At 44.9% G+C, this 16,956-nt stretch overlaps 1 protein-coding gene across 1 annotated transcript in view; it reads left to right on the top strand.

Annotated features, from left to right (window-relative positions):
- coro7 (coronin 7) overlaps positions 1-16,956 on the top strand; it is a 177,975-nt gene that overhangs the window by 20,884 nt on the left and 140,135 nt on the right. Inside the window, exons 4-7 of the mRNA XM_038820896.1 lie at positions 1,075-1,155; positions 9,590-9,660; positions 9,902-10,085; positions 15,743-15,819. Coding sequence (XP_038676824.1) covers positions 1,075-1,155; positions 9,590-9,660; positions 9,902-10,085; positions 15,743-15,819 — 413 coding nt within the window. The remainder of the gene's footprint in view (positions 1-1,074; positions 1,156-9,589; positions 9,661-9,901; positions 10,086-15,742; positions 15,820-16,956) is intronic.

Genomic DNA, 16,956 nt, shown 5'->3' with positions numbered 1-16,956 from the left:
TCGCCTGGACTGAGTTAGCTTGTCTCAGCTGGGGCTGAAATTGGCTCAATGTGTTATCACACCCTCCCTACTAATAATCTGCAGTCTTCAAACTAGAGCCAGGCTGTGAAATCAAGAAGCTCTTTCTCAGAGTGGAAATCTGGAACTTCCTCTCAAAGTCTCTTTGCGAGGGGATCATTGAAATTTACAATCATAGAATCACTACAGTGTTGAAGGAGGCAATTTGGCCTATTGAATCTGCATCGACCCTCCGAAAGAGCACCCTACCTATGCCCATTCCCCCAAGGTATTCCCGTAACCCCACCTAACCTTTTGGACACCGAGGAGGAATTTAGAATTGCCAATCCACCGACCTGCACATCTTTGGACTGTGGGGGGGGTATTGAGTACCCGGAGAAAATCCACGCAGGCACGGAGAGAATGTGCAAACTCCAGGCAGACAGTCGTCCAAGGTTGGAATCAAACCTGAATATCTGGCACTGTGCGGCAACACTGCTAACCACTGCTGCCTGGGATTGGCTGGAATCAATGTATTTTAATTGAGGGTATTGTGGAACAAAGATGAGTAATTGGATTTGAGGTACAGATCAACCTTGGGCTAACTGCATGGTGGAACAGGTCTTAAGGGACTGAATAGCTGTCTTCTGTTTTTGTGTGAGCTTCTGTTTCATGTCAACCCACTGTCAGCATTCCCATGTGGGGGAAGGCACTTTGGAGTGAGGGACCTGATTACTGTGGGTAGCTGTGGCACTGTCACCCCAGTGAGAGTAAACGGCTGCAGTGCCAAAATTGTCAAAGGAGGAAAAATCAATAGAAAAGGCAGTGATTAATTCTCCCCTCAAAACAGAGGGCAGGGCAAGGTTGGATTTGGGGGTCAGAGATTAATTGACACTGCAAACAAAAAAAAAATTAATGCAAATAGGAAATTGATTTATTTGTTACAATAATCTGAGTTTATCTGTTAATCTTTTATTACCAGCTCTATAACTCTTCTCAAGTCCATGTGATGACATGCTAAGAATCAGTATTATGCACTGTCCTTCTGTATTCTAAAGTCACTGCTGTTTTATGCAGGAGGAGGGAGTCTGGGAATTCTGCCTCTGGAAGCGATAAACCAGGATAAGCGGCAGGTGTCACAGCTTCATTGTCATGCAGGTAAGTGCAGGGACTTTGCTCAGGCTATAAGGATCCTGTACTGTCAGTGTAGTTGTTCATTTGGATGCAGCGAGGGTGCAGGAACATGCTGCAGTTAATAGCCATGTGTGCAAAATGGAAACTGCCCCTCTGCTGCCTCTGTATTTTTGCCCCACCTTTTAAAAAAGTGCCCAATTCTTAATTTTTTCCAATTAGGAGACAATTTAGTGTGGCTAATCCACCTACCCTGCACATCTTTGGGTTGTGGGAGTGAGGCCCACGCACACAATGGAACAATGTGCCAAATGCACAAGATAGTGACCTGGGACCGAGATCAAACCTGGGACCTCAGTGCCATAATGTAACAGTGCTAACCACTACGTTTCCACTCTTTTTGTTACACTTATTACCAGTGGGGCATTTGAATTACCAGTAATTTTCACACCATTCCGAGCCATTTGGAGATCAGCCTGAAAGTGGGCTGTTTAGACTGCTGAATCTGGCTGTACAATGCATTGGAAACATGTTGTTTTTTTCTATTTTTAATAAATTTAGAGTATCCAATAATTTTTTTTTTCCAATTAAGGGGCAATTTAACGTGGCCAATCCACCTACCCTGCACATTTTTGGGTTGAGGGTGAGACCCACACAGACACAAGAGAATGTGCTGCACTGAGAATTTGTATTTTGCGGCATAAACACACTGAGCTGAGTCCACAAAAGATCAGCCATGATCTCATTGAATGGCGGAGCAGGCTCGAGGGGCCAGATGGCCTACTCCTGCTCCTAGTTCTTATGTTCTTATGTTCTTATGAGCTGCATGTTTTGCGTTTCTCCCAATCACCACCCCTTCTGCCACTCGGTATGCACTGGTGGTAGTTGGTTAACTTTGTATCTTGCACTGAATGGTGTTGATAGCATTGTCCTGATAATTGCAGGATGGATCAATAAAATTCCATACTGATCAGTTAACCATGACTGACCTGGACGGGGGATGAAGAAAGCTGGTGATGGGAAATGGAGTGTCTGCATTGACTGATGTTGATCAGATGTAATCCATGGATCAGCAGAGTGCACAGATTGCTGCGATATTTAAGAAAAATGAGAGAGGGAAACCAGGATATTATAGTTGGGATATTAAGGGTTTATAATTAAGACAGGATCTCTAGGGTTGTAATCTCGGGATTACTCCCTGTGCCACGTGCCAGTGAGGCTAGAAATAGGAAGACAGAGCAGCTGAACACGTGGCTAAACAGCTGGTGTAGGAAGGAGGGTTTCCGTTATCTGGACCACTGGGAGCTCTTCTGGGGCAGGTGTGACCTGTATAAGAAGGACGGGTTGCATCTAAACTGGAGAGGTGTAAATATCCTGGCCGCAAGGTTTTCTAGTGTCACACGGGAGGGTTTAAACTAGTATGGCAGGGGTGTGGGCACCGGAGCAATAGGTCAGAAGGTGAAGAAATTGAGGGAGAACTAGGGAACAGGGCCAGTATGGCTCTGAGGCAGAGCAGACAGGGAGATGTTGCTGAACACAGCGGGTCTGGTGGCCTGAAGTGCATACATTTTAATGCAAGAAGTATTACGGGTAAGGCAGATGAACTTAGAGCTTGGATAGTACTTGGAACTATGATGTTGTTGCCATTACAGAGACGTGGTTGAGGGAAGGACAGGATTAGCAGCTAAACGTTCCAGGATTTAGATGTTTCAGGCGGGATAGAGGGGGATGTAAAAGAGGTGGTGGAGTTGCGCTACTGGTTAGGGAGAATATCACAGCTGTACTATGGGAGGACGCCTCAGAGGGCAGTGAGGCTATGGGTAGAGATCAGGAATAAGAAGGGTGCAGTCACAATGTTGGGGGTTTACTACAGGCCTTCCAACAGCCAGCGGGAGATAAAGGAGCAGATAGGTAGACAGATTTTGGAAAGAGTAAAAACAACAGGGTTGTTGTGATGGGAGACTTTAACTTCCCCAATATTGACTGGGACTCACTTAGTGCTAGGAGCTTAGACGGAGCATCCAGGAGGGCTTCTTAAAACAATATGTAGACAGTTATCTCGGGAACCTTGGATAATGAGAGATATTGTAGGCCTCGTCAAAAAGAAAAAGGACGGGCAGCACGGTGGCGCAGTGGGTTAGCCCTGCAGTCTCACGGCTCCGATGTCCCAGGTTCGATCCCGGCTCTGGGTCACTGTCCATGTGGAGTTTGCACATTCTCCCCGTGCTTGCGTGGGTTTTGCCCCCACAACCCAAAAATGTGCGGGTTAGGTGGATTGGCCATGCTAAATTGCCCCTTAATTGGAAAAAATTAATTGGGTACTCTAAATTTATTTTTTAAAAAAGGAGGCATTTGTCAGGGCTAGAAGGCTGGGAACAGACGAAGCCTGTGTGGAATATAACGAAAGTAGGAAGGAACTTAAGCAAGGAGTCAGGAGGGCTAGAAGGGGGTCACAAAAAGTAATTGGCAAATAGAGTTGAGGAAAATCCCAAGGCTTTTTACACGTACATAAAAAGCAAGAGTTGGCCCACTGAAGGATAGGCAAGGGAATCTGTGTGGAGCCAGGGGAAATGGGCGAGGTACTAAATGAATACTTTGCATGAGTATTCACCAAAGAGAAGGAATTGGTGGATGTTGAGTCTGGAGAAGGGTGTGCGGATAGCCTGGGTCACATTGAGATCCAAAAAAACGAGGTGTTGGGTGTCTTGAAAAATATTAAGGTAGATAAGTCCCCAGGGCCTGATGGGACCTACCCCAGAATACTGAAGGAGGCTAGAGAGGAAATTGCTGAGGCCTTGACAGAAATCTTTGGATCCTCGCTGTCTTCAGGTGATGACCCGGAGGACTGGAGAATAACCAATGTTGTTCCTTTGTTTAAGAAGAGTAGCAAAGATAATCCAGGGAACTACAGGCCGGTGAGCCTTACGTCAGTGGTAGGGAAATTACTGGAGAGAATTCTTCGAGACAGGATCTACTCCCATTTGGAAGCAAATGGACGTATTAGTGAGGGGCAGCATGGTTTTGTGAAGGGGAGGTCTTGTCTCACTAACTTGATAGAATTTTTTGAAAAGGTCACAGAGATGATTTTTTTAAAATATAATTTTTATTGGAATTTTTTACAGAAAATATAAAACATAACGACAAACAATGAAATGCAACAAAATAACCCGTAATAACTGTAACACCCACCAGACCTTATCGACGCATGTATCACATCCCCCCACCCCCCTTTTCCCTCCGGTCACAGAGATGATTGATACAGGTAGGGCAGTGGATGTTGTCTATATGGACTTCAGTAAGGCCTTTGACAAGGTCCCTCATGGCAGACTGGTACAAAAGGTGAAGTCACACGGGATCAGGGGTGAGCTGGTAAGGTGGATACAGAACTGGCTAGGTCATATCATAGAAGGCAGAGAGTAGCAATGGAAGGGTGCTTTTCTAATTGGAGGGCTGTGATCAGTGGTGTTCCGCAGGGATCGGTGCTGGGACCGTTGCTGTTCGTAGTATATATAAATGATTTGGAGGAAAATGCAACTGGTCTGATTAGTAAGTTTGCAGACGACACAAAGTTTAGCGGAATTGCGTATAATGATGAGGACTGTCAGAGGATACAGCAGGATTTAGAACATTTGGAGACTTCGGTGGAGAGATGGCAGATGGAGTTTAATCCGGACAAATGTGAGGTAATGCATTTTGGAAGGTCTAATGCAGGTAGGGAATATACAGTGAATGGTAGAACCCTCAAGAGTATTGACAGTCAGAGAGATCTAGGTGTACAGGTCCACAGGTCACTGAAAGGGGCAACACAGGTGGAGAAGGTAGTCAAGAAGGCATACGGCATGCTTGCCTTCATTGGCCGGGGTATGGAGTATAAGAATTGGCAAGTCATGTTGCAGCTGTATAGAACCTTAGTTAGGCCAAATTTGGAGTATAGTGTTCAATTCTGGTCGCCACACTACCAGAAGGATGGTGGAGGCTTTAGAGAGGGTGCAGAAGAGATTTACCAGGATGTTGCCTGGTATGGAGGGCATTAGCTCCGAGGAGCGGTTGAATAAACTCGGTTTGTTCTTGGTTTGAAGGGAATGGATAAGAGAGAATTAGAAAGGATGTTTCCACTGGTAGGTGAAAGTAGGACAAGAAGGCATATCCTCAAGATTAGGGGGAGCAGATTTAGGACTGAATCAAGGAGGAACTTCTTCACTCAGAGGGTGGTTAAAGTATGGAATTCCCTACCGAAAGGAGTAGTAGACGCTACTTCATTGAATATATTTAAAGATAGGGTAGATGTTTTTTTGAAAAATAAAGGAATTACGGGATATGGCGAGAATGCGGGTAAGTGGTTCTGAGACTACGAATAGATCAGCTATGATCTTATAGAATGGTGGAGCAGGCTCGAAGGGCCGGACGGTCTACTTCTGCTCCTTGTTCTTATGTTCTCACTGGAACGATGGAGGTTGAGGGGCGACCTGATAGAGGTCTACAAAATTATGAGGGGCATACATAGACACAGTGGATAGTCAGAGGCTTTTCCCCAGGGTAGAGGGGTCAATTACTAGGGGGCATAGGTTTAAGGTGCGAGGGGCAAGGTATAGAGTAGATGTACAAGGCAAGTTTTTTTTACACAGAGGGTAGTGGGTGCCTGGAACTAGCTGCCGGAGGAGGTGGTGGAAGCAGGAATGATAGTGACGTTTAAGGGGCATCTTGACAAATACATGAATAGGATGGGAATAGAGGAACATGGACCCAGGAAGTGTAGAAGATTGTAGTTTAGTCGGGCAGCATGGTCGACACGGGCTTGGAGGGCCGAAGGGCCTGTTCCTGCGCTGTACTTTTATTTGTTCTTTGTTCTTTGATAGTGACCGAACACCCAAATAAATTTTAGTTGCTCAGAGACGGCTAGCATGAGTTGTAAAAGGTAGGTCGTGCCTGACAACCCTGATGGAATTTTTCACAATGGTGACCAAAGCAGTGGACAGGAGATTGTCTCTGGATGTTATTTATATGGACTTTCAGGAGGCATTTGGTAAACATCCTCAAAAGATTGTTGAACCTCTTGGAGTTGATAAATTATTGACTTGGATAGGAAATGGGCTGAGTAGCAAGTGGCAGAGAGAATAGGAATAATGGACAGGTATTGTAATTAGCAGGTTGTAGCACATGGAACACCACAAAGATTGGAGTTGGGGCCTTAACTTTGCTGTCTTTACTAACAGCTTAAAATTGAATACAAAGCCACCTATCCAAATTTTCTGATGAGATAAAGGTATACAGTATTGTAAATGGAAGAATAACATTACAGAGATTAAGTGAATGGACAAAACTGTGGTAAGGGGATTTCAATGTGAAATTAGGTCATCCACTTAGGATCTAAAAGGGTAGAACAGGGCACTTTCTAGATGATGAAAAACTGGAAACAGTGGAAGTATAAAGAGACTTTGGGGTTCATGGTCAGATACAGGAAATAAATTAAGGCTAATTGTTATGGAGGAGGGGATTACTTTAAACAGTCTTGTTTACTACTCTCATTACCTGTCATTAAATAGAAAGATGTTTTTAATTTCTGATTCCCCCCCCTCCCCACAATATATTAATATATTTTCTTTGCTATCTTCTGGATTGGGCATACTGAAATGCTAACCTTTTTACCTAAAACACCAGAATACAAGGGGCAGAAGTTATACTTTAGCCATGGTTAGTTCATATCTGGAGTGCTAGATTTACTAGAATGATGCCTGTACCCCAACTTCTAATTTACGCTTGTGAGATTACGCTTGTGGGGCTGGTTTAGCTCACCAGGCTAAATCGCTGGCTTTTAAAGCAGACCAAGCAGGCCAGCAGCAAGGTTCGATTCCCGTACCAGCCTCCCCGGACAGGCGCCGGAATGTGGCGACTAGGGGCTTTTCACAGTAACTTAATTGAAGCCTACTCGTGACAATACGCGATTTTCATTTCGAGATTACGCAAATTGGGGTTGCATTCCCTGGAATTTAGAAGATTAATGGGTGATTTGATGGAAGTTTTCAAGATGTGCACTAAGTGAATTCGGGAACCAGCATAGATTTGGTAGGCTGCTTCCGTACTAAGCCATTCCATGATTCTATATTAAGGGGAACAATAATAGGTTCTCTCTATCTACCCCATTTTATTGGTTGGCGAATTGAGGACAGTGGAACATAGTTTGAAAATTAGAGCCAGGACTTTCAGGAATCATGTCAAACCTTCTGCTTGCAATGGGTTGATGAAGTTTGGAACACTCTCTGCAAATATAACTTGCTGCTGGGTCAATTGTTAATTACCTTCTCCACTAAAGGTGGACAGAAGTTATGTTTTCGACCCCCTTGGCCTGCTTGTCTATAGCCTGTAAATCTGTATTTCTTAAAACTTATGGATAGATTTTAAGTTGGTGCACAGGTAGTGTTTGGTCCAAGGAAAAACTGAATCATTTTTGGCAAACGTATAGAAGCAGAAGGGCAGCACGGCGGCGCAGTGGTTAGCACTGCTGCCTCACGGCGCTGAGGTCACCGGTTCAATCCCAGCTCTGGGTCACTGTCCGTGTGGAGTTTGCACATTCTCCCCGTATTTGCGTGGGTTTCACCCCCACAACCCAAAGTTGTGCAGGCTAGGTGGATTGGCTACGCTAAAATTGCCCCTTAATTGGAAAAAATGAATTGGGTCTTCTAAATTGATTTTTTAAAAAAACATATAGAAGCAGATCCTGGAATTTGTTTTTAATTTGGAGTACCCAACTTTTTTTTTTCTACGAATTAAGGGATAATTTACTCTGCACATCTACTCTGCACATCTTTTTGGGTTATGGGGGTGAGATCCACGCAGACACTGAGAATGTGCAAACTCCACACGGACAGTGACCCAGGGCCGTGATCCAACCCGGGACCTCAGTGTCATGAGGCAGCAGTACTAACCACTGTGCCACCGTGCCGTCCCCTGGAATTTTTTGTCGGATCAATTAACGTTGGAAGTTTGAGCAAATTGACGTTTTTTGAAAGAATGTGACTGACTGTCCCAGCTTTGTGGTGAAATCTGTCGCAGCTGTTAAAATGTGAAAGCAGAGTTTTCAAAGGAGGGTTTTGGATGTTCTTTGGCCTGAAGCCACCTCAGCTAGATGGAAACTAAAATATCTCTTTTTCATCTTTGTAGTTAGAGGATCAGTCACGCAGGGAAAAAACTCAAAAGAGCTGCGTAACTGTAATAACCATCAGTTAATACAGTGTGGCATAGATATGCACACTACTGTGTGCCACCTTCGTTCATTTTAGATCTGAGATTCATGTTCATCAAAGGTATTAAGGCCATCAGAAAAGGGCAGGTGTATGACATAAGGTTGCAGATCAACCGTGATTTAATTAAATGTCAGAACAGGCTTTGGCATAGTGGTTAACATTGCTGCCTCATGGCGCCGAGGTCCCAGGTTCGATCCCGGCTCTGGGTCACTGTCCATGTGGAGTGTGCACGTTCTCCCCATGTCTGTGTGGGTTTCGCCTCCACAACCCAAAGATGTGCAGAGTAGGTGGATTGGACACACTAAATTGCCCCTTAATTGGAAAAAATGAATTGGGTACTCTAAATTTGTAAAAGAAAATGTCAGACTGACTCAATGGACTAAATGGCCTCTGTTGCTAGATATGGAGAGTCTGCACTGACATCATGTAAGAACAGAAATAAGAGCAGGAGTAGGCTAAATGGTCCTCAATAAAATCATGTCTGATCTTTGACTTTGGCTCCAATTTCCCAATTAGCCTCTACATTCTTTGATTCCCTTTGTGTCCATAGAAACTATTGCTCTCGGTCTTGATCATATGCAACGGTTTGAGAATCCACAGCTCCCTAAGATAGAGAATTCCAAAGATTCACAACCTCTGAAGAAATTTCCCCCCCTCTGTCTTAAATGGCCAGCCCCTTATCCTGAGACCATGCCCCTAGTTCTGGAGTCTCCAGCCAAGAGAAACAGCCTCTCTTTGCTGATTGCATTGCTACAGTATGGACTGCCGGCTCTCAGTCTTTTTAATTCATTCACAGGATGAGAGCATCGGTGGCAAGGTCAGCATTTATTGCTCATTCCTAATTATCCTTGTGGTGGTGGTAAGCTACTTTCTTGAAAACAACAGAGTGCCTTGCAAGGTTATTTCAACACTGCTGTGTGTCTGGAATGACTTGTTGGCCAAACCGGATAAGGACTGGCAAATTCATTCCCTGAGTGAACCAGAGGGGTTCTCGCAACAATCTGGCTGTTTCGTGGCTGCCGAGACCAGTTTTCTGTTCTAAATTTATTTCTATTAGCTGAATATAAATTCTCAAGCTACTGTGGTGGGGTTTGAACTCATTTCTGGATCATTATTCCAGGCCCCTGGATTACTTCTCCAGCAACATAACTGCTAGATTACTGTACCCTACGTGGTGAGATATGAAGTGTCGACACTGACCGTTTCCTTCTCCTTTACAGATCTGGTGACTGATTTTGATTTCTCCCCGTTTGATGATGTGTTGCTGGCAACGTGTTCAGCTGATGTGACGGTAAGATGCCATTCTTGGTGAGGCATTCTTTGTGGGAGGGGAGGAAATTCTATCAGGAGGAAATTGGTGCTCCATGTAGTGATGCAAGCGGTTCCTACTTGGGATGGTGGATGGGGGAGTGTAGGGCACTGTACATCACCTTTTTGGTTTGCTTTGCCGTGGGAGCGAGCAGTACTCAGTGCATTGGCAGAACAATGGAACATAGTCCTTGTGTTTAAGGCTGAATATTTCTGATGGTCAGGTGAAGCTGTGGCGATTACCCGATGCTGTTGAGCAAATATCGTCTGCACAGAGCGTCACTCTGGGACCAGAAGCTGCGAGGGTGGAATGTGTGGTGTTTCATCCTTCCGCAGATGGAGTGTTAGCAAGCGGAGCTGGGAATACTGCCAAAATATGGGACCTGACTCAACAGAAAGCCCTGACAGGTAAGATTTGTAAAACTTCTGATAGTGTGCATTGCAGTATAGAAAGAACTGGCATTTATATAGTGCCTTTCTCTACCTCTGGATGTTGCAAAGTTCTTTAGTGTTATGATCCTTGTGGAGATCTAAAAAGAACATCAATTTAAAAAAATTATTGAACGGTCCCAAAGAGAAAACTAATGGGCATGATTTTGCCTTTTATAACTTTTTACTTTAACAGTGAAATCAAAATCAACATAAATTAAAAATTAATTTTAAAAAAATAAAAATTTAGAGCACCCAATTCATATTTTTTCCAATTAAGGGCAATGTAGCGTGGCCAGTCCACTGACCCTGCACATCTTTGGGTCGAGGGGGTGAGACCCTCGCAGACACGGGGAGAATGTGCAAACTCCACATGAACAGTGACCCAAAGCCGGGAGCGAACCCGGATCCTCGGCGGCATGAGGAATTAAAGATGAATTAACAGGCAAGTTTGCAGTCAATATAAACCAAAACACGGGCGGCACGGTGGCGCAGTGGTTAACATTGCTTTGTTACGGCATTGAGGGCCCACTCCCAGGTCACTATCCATGTGGAATTTGCATATTCTCCCCGTGTCTGCATGAGTCTCACCCCTACAACCCAAAAACTTGCAGGATAAGTAGATTAGCCATGCTAAATTGCCCATTAGTTGGAAAAATATTATTGGGTCCTCTAAATTTATATTAAAAAAATAACTTGCACATTAAATAGCAGATGCAACAAAGATGGATCTCTCATTCACTGCAGTCCATGGAATGCAAATAGTACTAATTTGAACCGCTAAGTCTCCAAAGCTTTGAACTTCCTCAGGTAGAATTCCTCCAGTTCCTTTAATTCGAGGATGTAGCCACTGATCCTCATCTGACAGCAGATCCCAACCAACTTGAGTTTCACAGGTACGGTCTTGGTAATAATGGTGCACTTCTGCAGAACCTCCTCTGCCTTGCTCGTGACAGTCTTGATGGTATGGATCCACCCACACCTCCTTCATCCAAACCCACACTAACAGTCCTGTGCACTGTCTGGCCATTGCTGGTCAACCAGTTCCACTTAAAAAAAAAAACTGAAGAAGCAGCATTTATGTTGTCTTTCTTTATCTCTGCTCCCAGATCCGGCCTTTCTGTTCACCTTTTCTCACCTGGGAAGCAACGTTTTCTCCAATGCAACTGGTTACCTTTCTAGCCTCACCGTATGGTCAAGTAGAGTGGGTTTTCATGCTCTTCCTTGTCCTTTGCCGGACATTTACGTTTCTCAGGGTTTTAAAATTCTGCTGCTGGCATTGGCATTTCTGCTCTTCATTCTTTTGGGCTGCGGCTGTCATTCTCCCGGTGGACTGCACCCAGCCAAATCACGGAGCCGTCTTTTATATTCATTCAAGAAATGCGGGCTTCACTGGCTAGGCTTGTATTTAATACTCATCCGTAATTGCCCTTGAGGTATGGTGGTGAACTGCCTACTTGAAACGTCTGGTGCAGGTGCACCCACTGTGCTTCTAGGGAGGGAGTTCCAGGATTTTCACCCAGTGACAATGAAGGAACAGCGACATATTTCCAAGTCAGAATGGTGAGTGGCTTCGAGGGACGCTTCAGGTGATGGTGTTCCCATGTATCTCGTTCTCTTGTCCTTTCCATGGTATCGGTTGTGGGTTTAGATGGTGCTGCTGAAGAAGCCTTGGTGAATTCCTGCAGCATATCTTGTAGATGGTGTACATTGTTACTACTGTGTCAGTGGTGGAGGGAGTGAATGATTGTTTGTGGATGGGTTGCCAATCAAGTGGGCTGCTCTGTCCTGGATGGCATCAAGCTTCTTGAGTGTTGATGAAGCTGCACTCGTCCAGTCATGGGCAGAGTATTCCATCACATTCCTCACTTCTGCATTGCAGATAGTGGACAGGCTTTGGCGAGTTAGCAGGAGAGTTACTCACCGCAGGATTCCCAATCTCTGACCTGCTCTTGTGGCCACAGTATTTGTATGGCTCTTTCAGTTTCTGGTCAATGGATTTTGATAGTGGGAAATACAGCAATCATAATGCCATTGAGTGTCAAAGGTGTGATGATGATGGACAGCCTGATGGCACAGCAGTTAGCACTGCTGCCTCACAATGCCAAGGACCCGGATTCAATCCTGGCCCTGGGTCACTGTCTGAGTGGAGTTTACACAGTCTCCCCATGTTTCATGGGTCTCAACCCCCACAACCCAAAGATGTGCAATGTAGGTTGATTGACCACGCAAATTTGCCCCTTAATTGGAGGGAAAAAAACAATTGGGCACTTAAAATTTAAAAAAGGAATTAAATAAATAAGGGTGATGGTTAGGTTCTCTCTTGTTGGAGGTGATCATTGCCTGGACTTGTGTGAATGTTACTTATCAATTGCCAGCACAAACCTGGATATGGTCCAGGTCTTGCACAGACTGCTTCAGGATCTGAGGAGCCACAAATGGTGCTGTAGATTATACAATCATCAGGAAACATCTCCACTTCTGACCTTGTGTTGGAAGGAAGATCTTCGCTGAAGCAGCTGAAGATGGTTGGGCCTCGGACACTTCCCTGAGGAACTCCTGCAGTGATAACCTGGAACTGAGGTGACTGACCTCCAATAATCACAACCACCTTTCTTGTGCTAGTGTTATGGGAGCGGCGTTTTCAGAACCCCAAAATGTATCGTGGAGTTTAACCAACTTCTCCCTTTAATGTATTGTTGCTTTTGAAGCACACGGTGTGGTATTGCAATTATGGACACGTGGGTGTTTAAACACAACACAATGTTTATTCCATGAATTCAACTTAACCTTTTTAAATAAACATTGGATCCCTTAACACCCCTTACTTCAAAGATAACCCTGAAAATAATACAACACTAAATAATCCCTCAAAATGTTCCTTCAAACCTCCAAAAGATTTAACACCTTTAGACAGAAACACTTCAGGTTAAAGACATTACTATTATGAGTTTAAATCACCCAAATGATTCAGAGATAGTCTTTCATGGCAGAGATCACAGCAGATCCAGCTTACTGCAAACACACACACCCAAGCTCTTTTCCTCTCTTTTCCTCAAAACTGAAAACCAAAACACTGCAAAATGGTTGAGCTAAAAACCCAGCTCCACCCACACTCTGGCATCACTTCAGTAATATGAGCTGCTCCATTTCTTAAAGATACATTGCTTAAACATCCATTTCTTAAACGTACTCTCACATGACAACCATTGGAGAATTTTCCCCCAGATTTCCATTGACTCCGGTTTTGTTAAGGCTCCTTGATGCCACACTGTCAAATATGGCCATGATCTCAGGGTAGTCACTCTCCCCTCAACTTTGTCATTCAGCTGTTTTGTCCAAATCTGAACCCAGGCTGTAATGAGGTCAGGAGCTGAGTGACCCAGACTGAGTGCCAGTGAGCAGGTTATTGCCAAGCAAGTGCCACTTGATAGCACTGTTGAAGACCCTTTCCATCACATTACTGATGATCGAGTGGACTGAAGGGTAATTGACTGGGTTGAATTTGACCTTTTTGTGTACGCAACATACCTGGGCAATTTTCTGAGTAGATGCCATGGTTGTAGCTGTACTGGAGGAGCTTGGCTAGGGGCACGGTTAGTTCTGGAACACAAGTCTTCAGTACTGATGGCGGCAAAGTGGTTAGCACTACTGCCTCACCACGCCAGGGACCCGGGTTCAATTCCAGTCTTGGGTCACTGCCTGTGTGGAGTTTGTACATTCTCCCCGTGTCTGTGTGGGTTTCCTCTGGGTGCTCCGGTTTCCTCCCACAATCCAAAAATCTGCAGGTTAGGTGCATTGGTCATGCTAAATTGCCCCTTGGTGTCCAGGGCTGTGCAGTTCAAGTTATGGGGATAGTAGGGAGTGGGCATGGGTAGAGTGCTCATTCGAAGGGTCGGTGCAGAATCGATCGGCTGAATGGCCTTTTACACTGTCGGGATTGTCGGAATATTGTCAGGGCCTATAGCCATTACAGTATCCAGTGCCTTCAGCCATTTCTTGATATCCCATGTGGGCTGAATCAAATTGACTGAAGACTTGACATCTGTGATGCTGGGGATCTCGGAGGAGACCGAGATGGATCTGGCTGAAGATTAAAAGCAAATGCTTTATTATCTTTTGCACTGAATTGTTGGGCTCCCCCATCATTGAGGATTAGGGTATTTGTGGAACCTCCTCCTCCAGTGAGAGTTTAATTTTCCACCACCATTTCACGACTGGATGCGGTAAGATTGCAGAGGTTAGATCTGATCAGTTGGTTGTGAAATCGCTTGCCTCTATCACTTGCTGCTTGTACTGTTTGGCATGCGTTGTAGCTTCACCCGGTTGACACCTCAGTTTTTGGTATGCCTGATGTTGCTCCTAGCATGCATTCTTCATTGAACTAGGGGTGATCCCCTGTATTGCTGATAATGGCAGAGTGAGGGATATGCTGGGCAATGAGGTTATGGATTGTGTCAGAGACAATTCTGCTGCTGCTGATGACACACAGCACCTCATGATTACCCAGCCTTAAGTTGCTAGATCTGTTCAAAATATATCCCATTTAGCATAGTGGTGGTGCCACACAACACGATGAAGGGTTTCCTCTATGTGAAGGATTGTGTAGTGGTCACATCTACCGATACTATCGTGGATAGATGCATCTGCAGCAGGCAGGCTGGTGAGGATGAGGCCATCTATGTTTTTCCCTCTTGTTGGTTCCCCGCAGACCCAGTCTAGCAGCTGCGTCCTTTTAGGACTCAACTTTCTTGGTCAGCAGTGCTGCTGGTGATGGTCGTTGAAGTCCCCCACCCAGAGTACATTCTGTGCCCTTGCATCTTCCGTGCTTCCTCCAAGTTCAACATGGTGGTACATGGTAATCAGCAGGACATTTCCTTGCCCGTGTTTGATCTGATGTCATGAGACTTGATGGGGTCCAGCGTCAATGTGGAGGACTCCCAGTGTAACTCTCTCACGACTGTATACCACTACGTTGCCACCTCTGGATCTGTCCTGCCAATGGGACAGGACATTCCCAGGGGTGGTGATGATGGTGTTCTGGGATATGGTCTGTACGTTATGATTCGGTGAGTATGACTGTCAGGTTGTTGCTTGACTAGTCTGTGAGACCGAAGCTAGTAAGGAGGTCTTTGCAGGGTCAACAATTTGCCATTGTTTGGGGCTGGTTTAGCACAGTGGGCTAAATAGCTGACTTGTAATGCAGAACAATGCCAGCAGCACGGGTTCAATTCCCGTACCAGCCTCCCCAAACAGGCGCCGGAATGTGGCGACTAGGGGTTTTTCACAGTAACTTTATTGAAGCCTACTTGTGACAATAAGTGATTATTATTATTGTCATTTCTGGTGCCGAGGTTAATGCCAGGTGGTCTGTCCAGTGTTGTTCCTTCGAGATATTTTAAGCAGTCAGATACAACTGAGTGGCATGCTCGGCTATTTCGGAGGACATTTAAGAGTCAACCGCATTGCTGTAGACCAGATCAGGCAAGGACGGCAGATTTCCTTCCTAAAGGACATTAGTGAACCAGATGGATTTTTACGGCTCAATGTCTCAAAGACGCTCTCTTTGTATCAAACTGGTACCAGTGGTTCAAGAGGTGTAAAATTCTCTCACTCCATATTGTCTTTACTCTCAGCTCTTGAAGATCATGGGGACCAAATCCAGAGCTTGGCTTGGAAGAAAGACGGCTGCCTCCTGGGCACATCGTGTAAGGTAATTGCCACTGATCAGAGAGGGAGAGACAGCGAGAGACGGTCCAACATTGTCTGATGGGTCTGGTGCAAATGCCATAAGGCCCACTGATACTTCTATCTCTTACTAAACATTTCTGACGTTGCAGAGCTCTTCCAGAAGTTTTGAAACGTGTCAGTTGCTGAAGGGAATATTGAGGGCCTTTTTTCCTTATGACTACTTTGCCACTTTACACAGGATTTTAATGCCCTTGATGCTGGAGAGCCGAATGTTCTCACCATTCCACCAAACACTCCAAATTGCAATCCGATAAATAAAACTTCCTTCAATTTAAAGAATGTTAATTGTACGAGGTGCCTACATTTTTCTGTGAGGTCATGGATGCTCTATAGGTTTTGTGGGAATGCAACTGGACCATCTTCCTAATTGCAACTGTACTTTAACACTAAATTTTTGTGATTCATGTACGAGTGCACTCTTCTCTTTGCACTACAGCATTCTGTAGCCTCTCTTCATTTAAATAATATTCAGTTTTTCTATTCTTGCTACCAAAGTGGGTAACTTCATATTTTCCCACGTTGTACACCATCAGCCAAATTTCTGCTCACTCACTTTTTTTTCCTTTGTTTTTTAAATAAATTTAGAGAACCAATTAATTTTTTTTCCAATTAAGGGGCAATTTAGTGTGGCCAGTCCACCTAGCCTGCACATCTTTGGGTTGTGGGGGCAAAACCCATGCAAACATGGGGAGAATTTGCAAACTCCACATGGATAGTGACCCAGAGCCAGGATCGAATCTGGGACCTCGGCGCCGTGAGGCAGCAGTGCTAACGGCAATGCCACCGTGCTGCCCTCTGCTCACTCACTTCACCCACCTATATCCCGTTGCTGGCTTTGTCGTCCTCCACCCACAACTTGACTCCTGCCTATTTTTGTATTGTCGGCAGATTTGGTGACAGTTCAGTTGATCTCTTCATCCAAGTCATTAATATAGATTTGTAAGTAGTTGAGTCCTCAGCACTGACCTCTGCGGCACTCCATTAGTTACTGTTTTCCAACCTGAAAGTTATCCATTTGTTCTGTCTCTGTTAGCTATCCAACTCTCTACCATTCTGGATATTACCCCCAACGCAATGAGCTCCTGTCTTGTGCATGAGC

Source organism: Scyliorhinus canicula, chromosome 15 (genome assembly GCF_902713615.1).
Source record: "Scyliorhinus canicula chromosome 15, sScyCan1.1, whole genome shotgun sequence".
In the NCBI taxonomy this organism is placed as follows: Eukaryota; Metazoa; Chordata; class Chondrichthyes; order Carcharhiniformes; family Scyliorhinidae; genus Scyliorhinus; species Scyliorhinus canicula.
The sequence above is the reverse complement of the archived record's forward strand: the minus strand, read 5'-3'. Positions and strand labels throughout refer to the sequence as shown.